Source organism: Aquarana catesbeiana, linkage group LG03 (genome assembly GCF_042186555.1).
Source record: "Aquarana catesbeiana isolate 2022-GZ linkage group LG03, ASM4218655v1, whole genome shotgun sequence".
Classification (NCBI taxonomy): Eukaryota; Metazoa; Chordata; class Amphibia; order Anura; family Ranidae; genus Aquarana; species Aquarana catesbeiana.
Window position 1 is genome coordinate 608,868,285 of NC_133326.1, and position 21,225 is coordinate 608,889,509.

Below are 21,225 nucleotides of genomic sequence, written 5' to 3' on the forward strand. Positions count from 1 at the left end.
ATACTGTACTACTTCATCAAAACTGCCCCTTCAGAATTACCCCATCAAAACTGCCCCATCATATTCCTCTATTATAAATCAGTACATGGTGTGTCTGTCCCCTCCCCCTGGGCTCTGTAATCAGAGCTGAGATGCTCCAGCCACCTCCCCCTGTGTATAACAGAAGCTTTGGTAACCATGGCAACAAAACAAACACAGTACACGCTGATTAATGGCTAAAATTTCCTGAAATGACCTCTAAACAAATGGCTGTATTTTAAAAACTATACATCCTACAGCAAAGATCTTTATATTGTGAGAATCACAAGACCCAGACCTAGATTTTGATACATAGTATGTCTCTGAAATATTAAAAATGGAGGCACGGTCGCAGTTTAGAAATTGCCCTTCAAATTTGAAGGGGCTAGAGTGTAGTTTCAATGAATGTCAATGGACGGTGTGAGTTGCAAACAAATGGTCATATTGTGAAAACTATCAGGACTATGGCTTAGCCGTGGACATGTTTAGTGGCAGCAGGGATAGCTGAACGTTTTGATATAAGATTTGTGTAGGTGGGCTTGAAAATGAGGGAGTGGCGGCAGTTTAGAAATAATGTTCTGATTTTCCAGCTTTTGCCATCTCCCACTCTAGTTTCCCCATTCATTCCTATGGGACCAATTTCGCCGCAAAAACTACGATATTTCGTGAACCATTCGGCGAAACGTTCCACAAAGTAATAGCACACCATTCTGGAACAATCCGCACGTTTCGGTATATTACTTGTCTATGTAGTGTAAAAACTGTGGGAGGAGTTAGGGTGGTAAATTTGGCTATAATAATAAGAATAATATATATGTGAGATAACAATAAGTGGTCTTGCTATGCAAGAACACTTAATAATGTGCTGAGAGCACGCTCCCTACAAGCTCCTGGTACAGTTACTGGTGGTTAACAGAAAGCTCCCGATTGCTACTTGAGATTGGAAGCTTTCCCATCTTGTTACCGCCATGACAGCCAATCACGACGGTCACATGATCATAAACCCCGTCTCCCAGCACCTGAAACCTGGGAAGGGACAGGAGGTGATATCGCCAGGGGGTTGCTTGTAATTCCTATGGGCATAACTTGGGTATTACTGGATTACATAGTCCAACTTTGAACACATACAGTAAATCATTGATCTCTTCTTATTACAGTACTCATTCTACACATTCAGTTAAGGTGTATACAAATCCTAACAATTAACTTCTCCTATTTGTCCCTAGCTTTTTGCTATATCTGTTTAATAAGTGCAAAACAATACCTGCCAATCCTGCCAGAAATCCAAAGCTGTCCCATGCACACTGCTTGTGTTATCTCAATGAGTCTAATCAACCCTCCTTATTGTCTCACTGAACTACAGAACACCTTCCTCTATGTTATGGAGAGCTGGGCAGGGCTAACAGTATTCTTTTCAAATTCAGTAACTCCATTGTGCTGTCAGCACACAACAGGCAATTAGAAGCGGAGTGCATTTCTGGCAGATCAGCAGGTATTTCTGTATATGCTGTGATTTTAAAGGGATAAAACATGGAGAAATGTGCATGCATTGCAGAGATGGTACTGCATATGTTTTTTTTTTTTAATCTTGCCTACACATACGCGTTAAACTATTTGTTCCATGGCACATGCCATAAGCTGTATATTCTTCTAATCGCAGAACTAATGATGGATTTATTGCTGCAGTAAAATACAAGTATTGCTCACAGCATTTTTTGGACACTTTGCAGAGCAGTTCTGGGACATGTAAGCAGCTTCAATATTGGTGCATCTTCCACCTTGACATACCTGCAAAAGAATAAACAGTATGAAGCACAGTAAATACATAAAACACTTTAGGGGGTTGGGATATTTGGAGTACCTACCTCCAGGTATAGAAAAAAGATTATTACAAATCCCTATGTTAATTACCGTATTTATCAGCGTATAACACGCACAGGTGTATAACACACACATTAAATTTAAGAGGGAAGTTTCAGGGAAAAAAAAAAATTTAAATAAGGAACTTTGAAGCAAAATAATGGTCAGTGCCCATCTGCAGTCTCACCATTGCCACCAATGCAGCCTCATCAATGCCCATCTGCAGCTTCACAAGTGCCATTAATGCAACCTCATCAGTCCACATCAATGCAGCAGCCTCACCATTGCCATCAATGCAGCCTGATCGATGCCCATCTGCAGCCTAGAGGGGACAGGGAGAGGGGCGGCCCAGGAGACGGGACTTCCTTTTACAGAGGCCGCCAAGTAAACAGGAGATTCTCACTGTATGTAATCTGACAGCGCTCGTCCCGCCCCCCCCCCCCTGTCCCCTCCGAGGCATTTAAAATTGAAGTATTGGCGTATAACACGCACGTGCCATTTGCACCCAATTTTTAGGGTGAAAAAGTGAGTGTTATATGCCAATAAATACAGTATGTAATAAATATACTAATTTGGTGCTAATACTAAAAATAGGAAATATGATGAAACACAAGAGCTGCTGCCACTAAAAAAACTGTGCATACACCACACTATTAATAGATAAAAAACAAAAACATGTAGCAATAATTCTCGGTGGAGCTGCTGGTTTAAAGCGGGCTGTTACCGTCACCTTCGTTACCTCTATTTCACCAGAACCGGGTCTAGGGTCCCGTTGAGTTTAATACCAGACAATGCAGGCACCGGACACTTGAGTATCTTTTCCAATGCTTTAATAAACGTAACTGTAGGAAGTAGCAGGAAAGAGGTAGAAAAAGAGTTGCAGGGAAGTTCAAAAACCTTTTCTTAGTGTATTATTAGGAATTGGAATCTTGTAGGTGAATGTACTTTCCTCTTAGAGTTGAATCTTTGCCCACCTGGATAGGTTTCTCACTAACCTAGCAGCCAGTACACAGCACGAATAAAAGTCTCTGCCACAGACTTGAATAGAACAAAACCCGTACGATCCTCTGCCACAGGATGTAATGGTTTACGATGGATAGCAAACACAGCACTAGAACCTTTAAGCCGACCAGGCAGTACTATGCGGTAGGGTTACTTTAGGATACGTCCTCCAACTGAGTCACCAGGCCCCTCTCCAGACCAGCACTCTGCATGATCCTTCCATGATGGGTCCTCCCGTGGGATCTTCTCAGTTGTCCAGCTTCTTCCCGTAGGACAGACAGCCCAGGACCAGGCTTCTGGGCCCACCCACACGCTGCAGCAACGTAGGCCTCCCGGTCAGGGGACCACGTGGTAGTACTCCTAACACATACCTGTCTGCCAGGAGGGCCAGCAGGTGGAATGAAAGACGAACCCTAAAAGATGGCGTCTGCCCCATAAATACCCTCTCCCAGAATGCAACTCGGAGGACCACCTCCACCGAGTTATCTCCGGGACAGAGGAGCACTCATACACTTCAACGTGTTGCCTTTCCAACACCGACCCATGGTGACAACGACACCCACAGGCACAGCGTGAAACTACATGCAACTCAGTCAAGTTGGAACAGAAGCAAATCTGACTATGTATGAACGGATAACCCACTAAATTTACCTATAAGCAGTAGATTGAAAATCTACCAGCGCTACATTCATATATACAGTAAATCACAAAAGTGAGTTCTCCCCTCACATTTTTGTAAATATTTTATTATATCTTTTCATGTGACAACACTGAAGAAATGACACTTTGCTACAATGTAAAGTAGTGAGTGTACAGCTTGTATAACAGTGTAAATTTGCTGTCCCTTCAAAATAACTCAACACACAGCCAATAATGTCTAAACCGCTGGCAACAAAAGTGAGTACACCCCTAAGTGAAAATGTCCAAATTGGGCCCAATTAGCCATTTTCCCTCCCCGGTGTCATGTGACTCGTTAGTGTTACAAGGTCTCAGGTATGAATGGGGAGCAGGTGTGTTAAATTTGGTGTTATCGCTCTCTTTCTCTCATACTGGTCACTGGAAGTTCAACATGGCACCTCATGGCAAAGAACTCTGAGGATCTGAAAAAAAAGAATGGTTGCTCTGCATAAAGATGGCCTAGGCTGTAGGAAGATTGGCAAGACCCTGAAACTGAGCTGCAGCACGGTGGCCAAGACCATGCAGCAGTTTAACAAGACAGGTTCCACTCAGAACAGGCATCGCCATGGTCGACCAAAGAAGTTGAGTGCACATGCTCAGCGTCATATCCAGAGGTTGTCTTTGAGAAATAAACATATGAGTGCTGCCAGCATTGCTGCAGAGGTTGAAGGGGTGAGGGGTCAGACTGTCAGTGCTCAGACCATATGCCGCACACTGCATCAAATTGGTTTGCATGTCTGTTGTCCCAGAAGGAAGCTTCTTCTAAAGATGATGCACAAGAAAGCCCGCAAACAGTTTGCTGAAGACAAGCAGACTAAGGACATGGATTACTGGAACCATGACCTGTGGTCTGATGAGACCAAGATAAACTTAGTTTAGATGGTGTCAAGCGTGTGTGGCGGCAACCAGGTGAGGAATACAAAGACAAGTGTGTCTTGCCTAGAGTCAAGCATGGTGGTGGGAGTGTCATGGTCTGGGGCTGCATGAGTGCTGCTGGCACTGAGGAGCTACAGTTCATTGAGGGAACCATGAATGCCAACATGTACTGTGACATACGTAGCCTCCCTGGCGGTTTTCCCGAGTGTGGCTCGGGGTTAAAATTCAGGACCATTAGCGGTAACCCCGAGCCACACTCGGGATTACATCGCAGGATCCTGGTGTGGCTTTACTTACCTTGTCCCCGGGATCCTGCGATGTCCCCCGCTGTGTCCGTGGGCTCCGTCCTCCTCTGAAGCCTCTCCGTGCCAGGCTCCGTTCCCTGCGAGCGGCGCGACGCACGGGGGTGGAGCCTGGCGGCAAATTCAAAAAAGTGTAAAAACCATAACACATACAGTACTGTAATCTTACAGATTACAGTACTGTATGAAATTATTTCACATCCCTTTTGTCCCCAGTGCTTTGTCCTATGCCCTGCATGCAGTTTTATATTATATATACTGTTCTTTCTGCCTGGAAACTGGAGATTGCCCATAGCAACCAAAAAGTGTCCCTTTACATCAAAAGTGGCTTTAGACCAGCTAGAAAACAGCGATAGTAAATTAGAACACTTGCAGAATTGAGCGATAGTGAATCGTGGGGAAATGTATTTTATTATTAATTTTTTTTTTTTTAATTATTTATTTTTATTTATTATATTATAATTTATGTTTTTGTGTTTCAAACTTTATCATACCCGGGATATCTACTAGACTCTTGTTTGGACAGATTTAAGTGTGTTATTGTTAAGAATTACAGACCTACAATATAAAACGCCAAATTTCCATGCAAAATAATTGTACCACTTTCAGCACCTAAAATCCGAATTAATCATACCGCCAGGGAGGTTAAGCAGAGCATGATCCCTTCCCTTTGGAGACTGGGCCGCATGGCAGTATTCCAACATGATAACGACCCCAACAAACCTCCAAGACGACCACTGCCTTGCTAAAGAAGCTGAAGGTAAAGGTGATGGACTGGCCAAGCATGCCTCCAGATATAAATCCTAGGCATTCTCAAACGGAAGGTGGAGGAGAGCATGGTCTCTAACATCCATCAGCTTCGTGATGTCATCATGGAGGAGTGTAAGAGGACTCCAGTGGCAACCTGTGAAGCTCTGGTGAACTCCATCATGCCCAAGATGGTTAAGGCAGTGCTGGAAAATAATGATGGCCACACAAAATATTGATACTTTGGGCCCAATTTGGACATTTTCACTTAGGGGTGTCCTCACTTTTGTTGCCAGAGGTTTAGGCATTAATGTCTGTGTGTTGAGTTATTTTGAGGGGACAGCAAATTTACACTGTTATACAAGCTGTACATTTACTACTTTACATTGTAGCAAAGTGCCATTTCTTCAGTGTTGTCACATGAAAAGATATAATAAAATATTTACAAAAATGTGAGGGGTGTACTCACTTGTTAGATACTGTATATAGTGAAGCGCTCCAAAAAATATATATATATTCCAAAAATTAATCGATATACATATAACATATTAATGTGCAAACGAATGCAAAGAATCCAATCCCCCTTGTGCAAATTCAACAAAGTATATTCAAAGAAAATATTAAATAAATAATATACAAAATAAAGTTAAATGTGCAAAAGTTTGCTTATGAGCAAATAACACTTATGCAAATGAGTAATAGCCAAAGTCCATGTGTCAGATGTGTCACTTGTGAACACAAAACATTTGTGTAAACAACTATACAACACAGTCTATGTGTAAGCAGTGCAGCAACAGTAAAGAAAAGTGCCCATTTATAATATAACTCACATATAAATACATCTCTATTTGTATGTAGAGATGTGGAGATGTATTCGGAGCCTTCATTTTGAGAAAGCCAGGATTGGCGCAACGCATTAGATGGGGCGGTGACGTAATCACGTAGGGTGGGATTAGGACACCATTTTGTTGGGGCAAGGTGGATGTGTATGTAGCAATGTGGACTACAATTATAAAGTACGGTGTTCCTCCGGTATTTCTATGCATTGCATGTCCCTCTAGTACCCAGTGTTATCAACTAACATCATGTTTGTAAGCCAAACTAAAGGGATTGTGGGATGATTAGTTCCACACACTGATAATTGCTTTGCATGACCCTCTACCTGGACTACATATCCCAGGGATCTTTGCTGCCATCGGAGAGATTGCTGTGAGGAACTATATAAGAAGCCAAAGCCCTACCCTGCGCTCTCTTCCTCCTGGGCCTGGCAAGAGATGGACCTCTCCGTGCATTGGGAGAGAGAGGTCGTGGCCTATCACGCGGTGTACAACATTCCAACCCGGATGAGAGGGGCCTATCACTGCTTGCTGTTCGTCGGCCATCCATCCAGCACCACTTTGGTCGCCTGCCAACCAGTGTTCCAAGCTTCGCATCGGGAGATCGAAGCCTTCTCTTAAATGAAGAGGGGTGTAAATAAATTGATCCTATTGTACAAATGCAAGTGAGGTAATTATTACCCATACATCCTTAATAGTTGATTAGATAAAAATAGGGAAATCTTTTTTCTCATATACATTTATATCTTTCCTATAGGATATAGGAGCCATATCTGTCTCTCCCCTGTGGTCACACAATATCCATTGATAGGACATCTATTGAAATCAATCAAGACTTCCTTACTTTTTTGACTAACCCAGTTCCAAGTGTATCCAGTATGTCCATTTTTTTTCAAGAAGAATTTTATTGGGTTTTACAACTTTTACAAAGTATATGTAACATACATCTCAAACCGTGAGATTACAAATTCTTCGTATTTATGCAATGTTCATTAGAGAGCGTTTATAGGCAGACGTTAGTCTGGCAACGTTATCACAGGAACATATCATTCAAAAGTAATACATGTAAATTCCAGACCTAGATCAGTAGACTTGTGCTGAGAGGTTGCTTCTAGAAGGGGGGTCTGCATGGAATCTCCGGTCATATCGGGAAATGTTAAGTGAAGATATCCCGGGGCCATTCACCCCGAAAGGGATAATTTCTGTGAATGGGTCGGGGTCGGGAGTGGATATATCGGTGGTACCGTTGACTGGTGACCATAATGGGTTGTGAATCGGTTCCACCGAGTGACCTGATTCATTGAAGAAGAATGTTGGAAAAGAAAGTTTGTCTGAGATAATTACACGCCTGCGTCGCGGGTGTGTAGGGTGAGAGAGTATGCTCCAGAGAGTAAGTGTCTATTATGTCTGTGAAAAGAGCTGGGGTAAGGGTTTGACTGAGATGGGGGGGGGGAGAAGGAGGGCCCAGGGAGTGGGCGGCTCGGCAGTGTTGGGGAGTCAGGATTGTGCTTTATATATGCTCAATGAGTAGTGATTGAGGAGGAAGTGGGTTGGGTGGTTTGTGTGGGTGATTGACCAAAATGCAGCCAACATGCCCAGGTGGTGTTAACCTCCCTGGCGGTATGATTATTTCTGATTTTAGGTGCTGAAAGCGGTACAATTATTTTGCACAGAAATTTGGCGTTTTATATTGTAGGCCTGTAATTCTTAGGAATAGTTCACTTAAATCTGTCCAAACAAGAGTCTAGTAGACATCCCGGGTATGATAAAGTTTGAAAAACGAAATAAAAAATTATAATATAATAAATAACTATAAATAATTATAACAAATAATAATATAATAATAATAAAAATTATATAATAATGTAATCAAATCAAAAACACTGAAATTTGCTCAGTTGCAGAATTTTAGCTTTCGTTACTTTTAGTGTTTGATGACGGATCTCCCCACAAATCACTATCGCTCAATTCTGCAAGTGATTCTAATTTATTATCGCTTTTTTCTAGCTGCTCTAAAACCACTTTTGATGTAAAGAGACAGTTTTGGTTGCTATGGACAATCTCCAGTTTCCTGGCAGAAAGAACAGTTTTATATATATAAAACTGCATGCAGGACACTGGACAGACCACTAGGGACAAAGGGGATGTGTAATTATTTGATACAGTACTGTAATCTGTAAGATTACAGTATGCTGTATCTATACTGTGTGTTTCACTTTTGAATTTACCGCCGAACTCCGTCCCCGTGCGTCGCAACGCTCGCAGGGAACGGAGCTCGGCACTGTGAATCGAGCAAGACACAGCGGCTCGCCGATCACAGCGGGGAGACATCGCAGGATCCAGGGGACAAGGTAAGTATGCTCTTCCTGGATCCTGCGATGCAAGCCCGAGTCTGGCTCGGGGATACAGCTTTTGGTATAAAAAATCCAACCCGAGCCAGACTCAGGAATACCACCAGGGAGGTTAAACTTGGTAGGGTTGTCATTGGCCTGGCAGATAAGCTTCTCCATCTCCGCTATTTTATCTACCCTCTGGATCCACTCTTGGATCGTGGGGGGTGACGTAGACCTCCAGATGGCTGGGATGCAAAGATTAGCCGCGTTGATTAGATGTATGGTGAGCGATTTTTTGTAGCTACCTGGGGAAACAGGAGTGTGGTGCAATAGGTATCTTTCGGGTGTGAAAGTCGGTGAATAGGTGGATATTTGGGTGATTAATCGGTGGATTGCCTGCCAGAATGGTTGAATGAGGCTGCAGCTCCACCAAATATGCAGTAGAGTGCCCTTAGCAGAGCCGCACCTCCAACAGGTTGGGGGAATGGCGGGGTGAAACTTGTGGATTTTGTCAGGTGTTCTGTACCACTTAGAGAACACTTTAAATCTGTTCTCCTGTGTTGAGACATTTATAGACCCTTTGTGCATGAGAGTGAAGATGGAGTCCCATTCCTGCGGAGATAGGTCCAGAGAAAGGTCTGATTCCCATTGTTTTACTAGTTTGTCATTTTTGACTATGTGCTGAGAGAACAAAAGGGAGTATGTGGCGGAGATGAGATGGCCCTGGGGTTCAGTGTCTAGGCAAAGGAGTTCAAGAGGAGTGTGGTCTCTGCTGTAGGGGGAGTCTCTGCTATACGTTTGGAGAAAATGTCTCAATTGCAGGTACTTAAAGAAAGGTAAGTGATGATTAGAAAGTGTCGATTCGATTCCGCATGGGGGAGTAACGAGCCGTTGCGAAAACAGCCATGGGCCCTTACTGGGGTGAAGGCCGTGTCTCGGATAGGATCCTTATGCACTAGACCCGGAGGGAATTCCGGGTTGTTAGTTAGTGGAGTCATGGGACCGGGTGCTGGGAGCATGTGAAGTGTTTTGCAAACCTTTTTGAAGATTGAAAGGGTGGTGCCAATGGAAGGGTGAGACAAGAAGGTGTCTGGTACGTGTCTGCTATCAACCCATGGGGAGTTGACTAATGGGAGGCTCGCAAATGAATCTTCTAGTTCTACCCAGTCTTTGGCTTGACGGTGTTTGTGCCAGTCTACTAATCTAGTTAAGTGGCAGGCCCATTGGTATTTTTGAAGATCTGGAAGTCCTAAACCTCCTAATCTTTTGGGGAGGACTAATCTGTCCCAACTAAGTCTCGGTTGTTTCGATGCCCAGATGAAAGACCGGCAGATGCGTTTGTAGGATGAGAAAAAAGCGGGGGGTAGTCTGATTGGGATGGCTTGGAGGAGGTAAAGGAGTCTGGGCATAACGTTCATCTTCAGTATCGCGATCCTACCCAACCAAGAGAAGGATCCCAAGTGCCACTTCTGAAGATCTCCTTGGATGGACAGGACCTTGGGTGCGAAGTTGCTGGTGTATAGGTTTTTCAGGTCTGAGGTGATTTGGATTCCGAGGTAGGAAATGGCCGATGGCTCCCAGCCGAAGGGGAAATTACGTTTACAGAGATTCACCGTATCAGAGGTTAGGGTAATATTGAGTGCTTTGGATTTTTCAAAGTTGATTCTCAAGTTAGAGAGGGTTTGGAAAAATTCAAAGTCTGCTAGAAGATTGGGGATGGTCGTAATGGGATCAGTCAGGAACAGTAATATATCGTCCGCATATGCAGCTAGCTTGTATGATTTGTGGTGTATGTCAACTCCTTTAATAGTGGGATTGTCCCTTAATTTGCGGAGCATGGGTTCAAGGGTTAGTATAAATATAAGTGGGGACAAGGGGCACCCTTGACGGGTTCCATTGGAGACAGAGAAGGCATCCGACAGTGTGCCGTTAACTCGTAGCCTGGCCGTAGGGGAGGCATACAGGGCCAGAATCATGGTGAGCATGCGCGGAGGCAAGCCCACCGCCTGGAGGGTGGCCTCCATGTAATCCCATGCTACCCTGTCGAACGCCTTCTCTGCATCCAATGACAGAAAGAACCCTTTGGTGGACATTTTCGTGAGCCAGTGGTGTATGTTCAGTGCTTTAGTGGTGTTGTCCCTAGCCTCACGACCAGGAACAAAGCCAACCTGTTCTAGTGAGATCAGAGATGGTATGAAAGGTAAGATTCGGTTAGCCAATGCTTTCGCAAATAATTTGAGGTCCACATTGAGCAGAGAGATGGGATGGTAATTCGTCACTTGAGTGGGGTCTTTATCTTTTTTGGGGATGAGTGTAATGTGTGCTGTGAGCATGTCGTTGTGTGTGTTGAGGGTGATAGAGCATTGAGAGCTTTCGCTAGGCGTGGAAGAAGGATAGAAGGAAAGGATTTGTAGTAGCATGCCGTAAGGCCGTCAGGACCGGGCTTTTTCCTATCTTCATTTGTCGTAGCGCTATAAGTAGTTCTTCCGTGGAGAGTGGGGCGTCTAGGGATTGGGCGTCTTCAGTGGAGAGAGGTTGTGGTCCGTATTGTGTAAGAAAATTCTGGAGAGCAGTTTTCCGGTTAGAAGGATCGTCGGCGTGATGAGACGGTGTCAAATTGTATAATTTGCTGAAGTATTGGACAAATTGCTGGGAGATTTCCTCGTTTCTAGAAAACGAATCGCCAGCTGAGTTGGAGATTTTATGAATAGTATGTGAGGCCTTTTTGGATTGCAGTGCCCTCGCTAATAATTTGCTGGATTTGTTCCCAAATTCATAATATAGTTTTTGAGTCAGCATGAATTTACGTTTCAACGATTTGTTTAAGACTTCTAGAAGTTCCTCTCTCGCCTGTGTTAATTCAGTTAGCAAAGCATCAGCGACGGAGGCTTTGTGTGCCTGCTCGAGCGCGTGTATACGTGCGGTTAGATCAGCTATGTGTGTGCGGTTGAGTTTGTTGCGGTTAGCGGAGATAGAGAGGAGCTCGCCCCTAATGACACATTTGTGTGCATTCCATACGCTCAAAGGTGTGACGTCGGGAGTGTCGTTGTTAGCAAAGAAGTCAGTTAAGCATTTGGACAGTCTATTTACGTTAAGTTCATCTGTCAGTAGGGAGCTATCGAGACGCCAAATACGCGTTTTTGTGTTCATGGTCGCTAATTGTAAGGTCATAGAGATAGGGTTGTGATCAGATAGTATGGACGGTTCTATGGTAGCTTTCGTTAGGTTGGTCAGGTCATTCTGGGAGATGAAGAAGTGATCTAGTCTAGAATATTTGTCGTGCGGCGGTGAGAAGTATGTGTAATCCCTTGTCTTGGGATGCATGGTGCGCCATGTATCGTGAAGTAGAAGATTATTGAGCTGTAGTTTAATGGCTCTTAAGGCCCTGTATGTGAGGAAGGAAGACCCGTTTGAGGTGTCCATCGCTGGGGTCAGCGGGATATTGAAATCGCCACCGACGATGAGGGTACCGACCTGGAAGCTAGCTAGCAATTGCAGAGTCGTTTTGAAAAAGGCGACTTGGCCCTTGTTGGGAGCGTAAATGTTAGCGATGGTGTAGGGTAGCTGATGGAGAGTGCCTTTTATAAAAAGGTATAGTCCATGTGGGTCTTTCAGTGTGTCTGTGATCAGGAATGGACACTGATTGGAGATGAGGGTTGTAACCCCTTTCGATTTCGCCTCTATATTGGAGGCGTGAATTGTCGTGGGGAAGTATCGGCTTTGCAGTTTAGGAATGGAATCTGTGCGGAAGTGTGTTTCCTGAATTAGCACTATGTGAGCTTTGGAGTGTTTGAGGGAAGTTAGTAATTGGGACCTTTTTTCGGGGGTATTTAGACCCCTTATGTTGATCGAATAAAGCTTGAGTGATTGTGGTGTTTGTGGCTTGACTCCTTGAGTGAAATTAGAGTCTGTCCTGGCCTCCATCGTGGGTTGAGGGGGAGAAGGGAGGAGGGGTGTGCGTTCAGGGGGGTACGATTGAAAAGTAGAGCTGTGTGTCCACTAGCCTCCTAATTTATAGATCGGTCGTGTACAGGTCCCGCGTAGGGTGTCGTGTCCTTTGAGGGAGACGGCGACCCCAGGTGGGCCCGTATGGGGGTTGACCAGAACCAGGCAACGGAGAGAGTGAAGAGAATAAGTGGTGAGAGTAGGAGTGGGGCCCTCCGCCCCAGGAGAACCTGAAGCTGATGACTGAGGTGCGGGTAGTGAGTGAGCTAGGTAGATTATTGGGTTACATACGGTGAGATTGTGTTGCAGGGTCAGCAGTCTACATTGAGGTCTAATGCGGTCAGAGAGAGTCTGTTCCAGCTAGATAATAACACACTAAAACAACATGCTATGGGAAAGCCCTTAGGTGAGGCAGCTTCCAGAGCTAGGTGCTGGGGGGCATTAGGGTGTAAGCCTGGCAACAGCCATAAAAAAAAAAAAAAAAAATCTGCCGGCATCCGGGTCAGGTCTTGCCGTGTGCCAGTCCTTTCCCGTAAGGGAGGGAGGCGATGCCGAGGGGGGTGGGGCCAGAGGCAGCTAACTGGAAGTTACCACACCTGGGGGTAGGCACGTTCTGAATCCAGAATAAACTGATCTGTAGCATTGTGCCACTGTTAGGTGCATAAACTAAACAATAAACATTAAAGAGGGGGTGGAGCCGTAGCAAAAAAAAAAAAACAAAAAACCTTGGTGGTATTGAAGCACCGCAATATGTGGTCGCTTACAATCCGGAACCGACAGACATGGGCATCATTAAACCATAAACAGTAAAACCATGAGGTGGGTGTACCGGCTAGTTCATACTCCTGTATGTGTTGGTGTAGATCATATCCGCCTGGTGTGATCAGCAGTCTGCAGTGAGCGGCGGGTAAAGTTCGCCACTGTGTGACGCCTCTGGTTCAGCTTGTAGGAGAGTGTCGGCGTTTAGACCGCGGCGATGTTGGAGTCTCCGTTCGTGCAACAACTGTACTGGTCAGTGAAGAAGCATGTCGTTTCCAGGGCCGGTGCGTTGTGTTCCTGCGATTACTGCGGCTCTTCTTATCGGTGTACGGACGTGTAGCCTCTGGTTGCGTGAGAACGTGTAGGGGTGAGGGCGGAGTTCGGCGTCGTGATGCCTTGTGGGTGTTGTAGTTGCGGGTCTGAGCTGCAGGCTGGTATCAGGCATTAGTAGGCGGGGATAACGGGCATCATGACTGAGGCTTGAGAAGAGGGAGTGTTGATTGGGCGAGGTCCGAAGGCGGTCGAGTGGTGACATATCGCTGGTGCTGTGTTGAGGATAAGGGAGCCTATCATCCCATGGAACCGGCTGGTCTGACCTGCTGATGTTCCGAATGGACCTTCCAATATCGGTCCCGTAAAACGAAAAAAGGTGTAAGAGAAAAAACAACAATAAAAGTTACTTGAAACTTAAACTGTGTGCATTGCGGAATGGCTCAGGTATTTCAGCCAGTGCCTTCCGTCAGCCATGGGGGCTGATTAAACATGCCTATTCCGACCCCTACGTGGGCCCCGGGATCTGGGGGAGACCTCTGGGCTGTTGGCGCGGTAGTGTGTGCGGTGGGCCGTGTGGTTTCTGCGCACAGAGGGAGAACGTCTCCGGCTGAGGAGAGGTGCTTGTGTTTCCATGGGGTCTTCACTATCCATCCCTCGTAGTTTCGGGGGCGAAATGCAGCGTACCAGTTGGGTACTGGTATCAAGGGGATGTCGAGAGCGGCACAAAAATGTGGAAGGTCTTCAGGGACCTTGAGGAGTGCTGTGCGTCCATGTGTGGAGGCGGAGAGACAGAAGGGGAACTTCCACTTGTACATTATCTGTCTGTCCCTTAGGGCTTCCAACAGGGGTTTCAGGTCTCGCCTGTGCTGGAGTGTGATTCCTGACAGATCCTGGTAGATTTGCACTTGTGCGCCATTATGTATTATCTGTGGTCTGCCCCGCGCCATTTTGAGGATTTCTTCTTTCAATCTGAAATCCACAATGCAGCATATAATATCCCTTGGAGGATCTGATTCTCTGCCTTTGGGGCGAAGTGCGCGGTGTACACGTTCCATTTCAACAGGGGTGTGGGCAGGACGGTTGAGCAGGGAGTTAAAGATGGAAATGATAGCCGGAGAGATCTGGTCTCCTTCAACGGACTCTGGTAGGCCTCTAATACGCAGGTTGTGCCTTCTGCCCCTGTTGTCGAGGTCTTCAAGGTGCCTCTGCATGTCATGCAGCTGTCTGGTATGCGAGTCAACTTCTTCCGTTACTGACTGTATAATAGTGTCTTGGTGTTCTGTCACGTTTTCCACCACCCTAACCCTGTCGTTCAGTGACTTAAGATCCAGTCTGAGTTCTGAGATGGCCGATGCTAGTGTTTCTTTGATGTCATCCGCTACGGAGCGGAGATCCAGAATAGTTAAGGGTGGATGCGGCCTGAGTTCTATCCCCTCATCCCCAGCTAACGAAGGTATTGCCTGAGGTGGTGTGGTGGGTGACTGTTGCGGCTGAGAGGGAGGTTGTGCGGAGCGTCCCTGTGTGTGGCGGGAGGGCGCCATATTGCCTCTACCCGTCCGGAACATCTCGGGGATATTCTGCCCCTGTGTGTCGCCTAGGTCTCTCGGGGACCTCGAGCGGGATGCCGAGGAGGTCCGGGAAGCCGTCCCCATAATCAGTTGTGGGTGCGGTGCAAAAGTACCTCACAATTTCAGCGGCTTTCTCCTGTGACGGACGGAGCCTAGGGATTAGGCGACTGTCTCCATGCTAGGTCAGGCCATGCCCCCCAGTATGTCCATTTTTATCTCAATTCACATATTATTTAAAATTGTTTTTTGCTGATAATAATATCTATAAATAAAACCAAATATGTGTACTTATCTGTCCAAAACTTTATGTAAATTGTTTCTTTGTCATTTATAACATTTAATTCATACAGCACTCTTGAGTCTCCTGAAGAAGCTCTTTTGAAGTGAAACATGTAGAGCGGTAGTGTCTGTATTTGCTTATGAATTGAACAAATGATATAACAAGGAATGTTTTATTAACTTAATTGTTGTAATAAAACTTATTGAATTTTATCAATTGTAATCAATTTATTCTTTTGGCACCTTTAAAGTCCTGTGGCTTGTTCCTCCTCTCCTTTTTTCATATGTTAAATTGGGATGTTTTGTCATTTCTGATCTCTTTGCCCTTACCTTTAAAAATTATCAGAATATAAACGCACAGAGTTGTCTGACTTATTGCTTTAAGGTGGTGCAAAGATGTCTGAACCCAGAGTGTCAGGTGGACTGGAATGTTCATCAGGTCATGGCAGTGCAGATGAGCAGGTAAGTCCAAACAGCCCCTAGGGCTGTGCTACATGTATACTCAATGTTGTCTCATGCTTTTCCCAATGGATATAAATGTGTTTTTTTTACTGATATACATGTGAGTGGAATCCTCTTTTAAAATAAACACTGTTTTATGTCAATCTACTTTATTAGTCCCTTTCTCGCCCTTATGCTTTTACATGCTTATGTCCGCTGGAGGAGTGAAGGAGACATTTAAACAACCAGGAACCTTGCTGGTATGCAAGTGTTTTGTGGTCACAATTGGCACATCTAACATGTGGACTTTGGATATTACTTTGCATAAGTGTTATTTGATCATGAGCAATTTTTGCACATTCATTTTTTGTTTTGTGTTGTATTTATTTAAGATTTTCTTTGCATATACTTCTTTGAATTTTCACAAGGGGGATTGGATTATTAGCATTCTTTTGCACATTAATATTGTATATGTATATTGATGAATTTTTGGAATATACTGTGAATATACACTATATTACCAAAAGTATTGGGATGCCTACCTTTATACACACATAAACTTTACTGGCATCCCAGTCTTAGTCTGTAGGGTTCAATATTGAGTTGGCCCACCCTTTGCAGCTATAACAGCTTCAACTCTTCTGGGAAGGCTGTCCACAAGGAGTGTGTCTATGAGAATGTTTGACCATTCTACTAGAAGCGCATTTGTGATTTCAGGCACTGATGTTGGACGAGAGGGCCCGGCTTGCAGTCACTGCTCTAATTCATGTCAAATGTGTTCTATTGGGTTGAGGTGCAGGCCACTCAAGTTACTTACCTCAAACTCACTCATCCATGTCTTTATGGACCTTGCTTTGTGCACTGGTGCTCAGTCATGTTGGAACAGGAAAGGGCCAGCCCCAAACTGTTCCCATGAAGTTGGGAGCATGAAATTGTCCAAAGTGTCTTGGTATGCTCACGCCTTAGGAGTTCCCTTGAACAAAGGAGCCAGGCCCAACCCTGAAAAACAACCCCACACCATAATCCCCCCTCCACCAAATGATTTGGACCGGTGCACAAAGCAGGGTCCATAAAGACATAACTGTTGTAATTAGGCCATTACAGATATTCAAATTCTGTTGTGGAAACATGTCTGTAGAAAATGTTGATTACTCCATTTTTTTGGTGTCCATAAAAAAAATTTATAAAACAAAAAATACATATAGTAAAGCGCTCTAAAAAAAAAAAAAAAAAAATATATATATATATATATATATATATATATATATATATATATATATATACACATTATATTAAAAAAAGTATTGGGACGCCTGCTTTTACACGCACATGAACTTTAATGGCATCCCAGTCTTAGTCCGTAGGGTTCAATATTGAGTTGGCCAATCCTTTGCAGCCATAACAGCTTCAACTCTTCTGGGAAGGCTGTCCACAAGGAGTGTGTTTGAATTTGGTAATATAGTTTATCTTCCTTTCTTTCTACCCATCTAGATCGACTGGCTTGTTGTTGGTTCACCTAACCTGTGTTCTTTGATGTCCAGTGTGTACTTGTGCATATGTAAGTTTGCTTTTCAGTTATTTATAGGAATAATTGATGCGTTTTGGCAAACTTGCCAATTTTTAACAAAATGACTATTTAAAAATTAAGCTGTGGTCCTTTTCCTTGTGTTTCTTTCACTTATTTTTGTATTTTTTTTTAGCAAGTCATTGTTTGAGCTTCCTTTCTGGAAATCTTTGATATTTGAAAACTGTCATTTTCACACATTCCTAGGTATATGAAAACCATGTAAACTGAAAGTGTGGGAATAGTCAGATTGCACTGCATGCGTGGGGATACTCACATATTCTTCTGCACAACGTGTCCCATCCTCCACCAGCACTTGTGGGTTAAGGACATTACAGTCCGAATTATAAGGACGCGAGCTGCTCCTAGAGCAGAACAACACTCCGCACTTCACATCCCTGCGTATATAAAGGCTGCAGTTAGATATTGATGGGGATCACATGTAGAATGTCAGATCATTGACTTTGGTCTGCACTCACTTGGCTGGGCACGGGACATTGATTCCAGACTGACGGCAAAACCCAGGGCTGCCTCTTGTGTTTAGTGCAAAGCAGGAATCTGACCCAGCAACATGCCCTAATGTAACAGATGAATATATATTAATATATATGAATATATTTAAAAAATCACTTATACACTGCAATATGTGTAGGTAATGACCAGACATCATTAGCAAATGCTGTACAACTATACATCATAAAGGAGCAAAAGTTCATTCTTTACAACCAGCAGGAGAGTTGATAACATCCTACAAGACCCAGGTCACCCCTGGGCACCTAGAGTGAACTGTTGCAGTATCACTCTACTATAACCTTCCACCCCTGGTCTCTTTCAATTTCTGCATATCTTGGAATTTGCTGCCAGTGGTTCCAGGTCATACTGTATAACCAAAGCTCTCAAAAAGGCACTCATATATCTAGCAGTGCTATTGCTGCCACCATACCTTACACAATTCACCAATCAGCCATAACATTATGACCACCCACCTAATATTTAGTAGGTCCCCCTTTTGCCACCAAAACATCCCTGACTTACCACGGCACGGATGTACACGCCCCTGGCCATCCACATTATGTATAAGAAAAAACATGATTTATCAGACCAGGCCACTTTCTTGTTTCGTGGTCTAATTCTGATGCTCACGTGCCCACTGTAAATGCAATTGACTGTAGACACAGGTCAGCATGGGCACCCTGACCAGGCTGCAGCTACACAGCCCCATACACAACAAACTGTGGTGTACTGTGTGTTCTGACACCTTTCTTTTCAGCACTTTGAGCTACCGTAGCTCTTCTATTGGATCAGACTGCACGGGCCAGTCTTCGTTCCCCATGTGCATTAATGAGCCTTGGCCACCCATGACCCTGTCGCTGGTTCACTGGTTTTTCTTTCCTGGACCACTTTTGGTAGGTCTTAACCACTGCAGATCACGTACATCCCACAAGAGCTGCAGTTTTGGAGTTGCTCTGACCCAGTCATCTAGTAGATCCCTACCTACAGCCTGCTGCATAGGCGTGCGCACAGGGTGTGCCAGGTGTGCCTGGGCACACCCTAATCGCCCTGTGTGGTGCAGATTTCCCCTGTTAAGACCCCTAATATTTTACCAAAGACCCCTAAAGGCTCCAAAAATGTTTTAAGATAAAGTAAAAAATTGTAAAAAATAAAAACTACTGCAAGCAATCTCTTCCCTACTGACACCGTCAGTATATATACACATGCAAATTTGTTTGAGTTTTGGGGGTGCACACCCTAATGCAATAGGCTGCGCACACCTATGGCCTGCTGATTGAAGAATGAGCAAGAAGCAGAAACACACTAATAAGTCATCAACTCTGCTCACTCTGCCCTCTCCTCCTGTCTGTATACAAGCAGATATTAGTTGGTTGCTTCCTGCTTACCTTCACCCCAGTACATTTGACATTGACTTTGGAGAGTGCTACATCTGCCAATGTAGCAGTATCCTTCACCATTTCTACAGGGAAAGCCATTGACCCTGAAGCGGTCAGAGGGACACATGCCAGACTTCCCGTCACACATTTCCGCCAAGTCACAGTCATCTTTATCGTCTCTGCACAAAGATCCTGCAGTCTTCATCTAACAGATAAAGTGCAAACAAGATATTAATGCCATTACCTAATCTTCATGCTTACATTTTACATGCCTGATGCACTATATTTTATACACACATTTGTACATCCTCCCTAGGGGCCATTAGCATTTCACTCCAGTCTTTTGACCACCCTGATGAAGAAATGTTGAAATAAAAGCTGACTGACAGACTTGGGGCTCATTTACACTAGTCCTCTGAAAAGCGATTATTGGGCTGTATGCAGGGGTGTACATTTTCTGCACAGTGATACAGAGAACATTACACAATGTTACCCACATTGGTTAACTGCGGTGCCATTCATTGTGAATGGCACTGCAGCGAACCAAAGCACGAAACAAGCGCTGCAGTGATGTGGGCTTTACCGCAATGCAACAATGTGAATCACTGTGAATTATTATTTTGAATTATTTGGAATTATTAGCTGGTGTGCTCCAATGCGGATAATACAATGCAGCAATGTAAATCATTCTAAATCTCACCCCAATGCACCATGCCAACGAACATGCATTGCACTGAAAAAAATGCTGCACTCACTTTTTATTGGAATGTTAGGCAGTCAATTGAAATGAATGGCCTCATTAACACAAATGAATGCACAACATAACACCCCTTAAATGTAGATAAATGAAGATGCAAATGGATCCTTATGACTGTTACAAGAATAGGAGCAAAGAGGAAAACTCCCAGTGGGGGCACCTGTATGAGATTTTCCATACTTATGGCCATGTCTTCATTAAAAGGAGTAGGGGAAAATCTCTCCTGCTGGGACAAATTGCAGCCTAAAAGAGGATCCAATATATCCTTATTCTACTTAAAACTGTAAGTGATATTTCAATTACAGTTGGAGTGTGGTGAGCCAAATTCAAGAGAGGGCTTCACCTGCCACTCTGTTACTGTCAACCTGGGAGTCTTGAATGTTCTCACCACCATGGGGTGTTCTCACCCCTTCCTTGCATTTCCCATAAAATAAAAAGAATGACAAATTCAACAGGAAGAGTGGTACCCCTTCATAATGGACACAGAAAGTGTGCAGACCCAGGTACTCAAGTACTGAGATTTCACTAATGAAGTCCCTAAGACAAACTAGCATATTAGCCTTCAAAATGGAGACTTTTGATTTTTCATGTTTGGGACCCATAGACACTAATAGACTTTGTGGCTCGGGACTAAACTTTTTTTCCCTTTTCGGGAGCTCTGGTGCGAACCAAACAGGGGGGTTTTCAGCCCATCACTACTCTCCAACATCTATTTAACACTCATATGCTAGTTTTAGATGGAGCAACTGTTTCATTATTACCTAAAACACTCACCTGACAGTTAGAGCAGCACTCTCCCTCTGCACACTTAGCACCTTCTTTGAGTTTGCAGGTTTTGGCATCACAGCAGTTGTTGGTACATTCCTATAGGCAGATGAGAATTGCTGATTACACTAATTTCTTAATCTCAGGACAAGAAAGATATGGACACAAATATATTATGGGGTTTGCTTACTAGAATTTTTTTCATTGCCAATTACTCTAAAACTGAATTGCAGGTTAGTCAAATATTGTCTAAATACAAGAGGCATGTGTATTCTTTGTGTATTTCTTCTAAATCTGTGCAGTAATCCAATTTACTAAAGGCAAAAAGACTGT

The 21,225-nt window shown here is 44.1% G+C and overlaps 1 protein-coding gene across 1 annotated transcript in view; it reads right to left on the reverse strand.

Moving 5' to 3' along the window:
• LOC141133091 (zinc metalloproteinase-disintegrin-like VAP1) overlaps nt 1-21,225 on the reverse strand; it is a 131,510-nt gene that overhangs the window by 21,031 nt on the left and 89,254 nt on the right. Inside the window, exons 13-17 of the mRNA XM_073622221.1 lie at nt 20,902-20,991; nt 19,380-19,575; nt 17,961-18,057; nt 17,759-17,879; nt 1,726-1,806 (exon numbers count right to left, since the gene is read on the reverse strand). Coding sequence (XP_073478322.1) covers nt 1,726-1,806; nt 17,759-17,879; nt 17,961-18,057; nt 19,380-19,575; nt 20,902-20,991 — 585 coding nt within the window. The remainder of the gene's footprint in view (nt 1-1,725; nt 1,807-17,758; nt 17,880-17,960; nt 18,058-19,379; nt 19,576-20,901; nt 20,992-21,225) is intronic.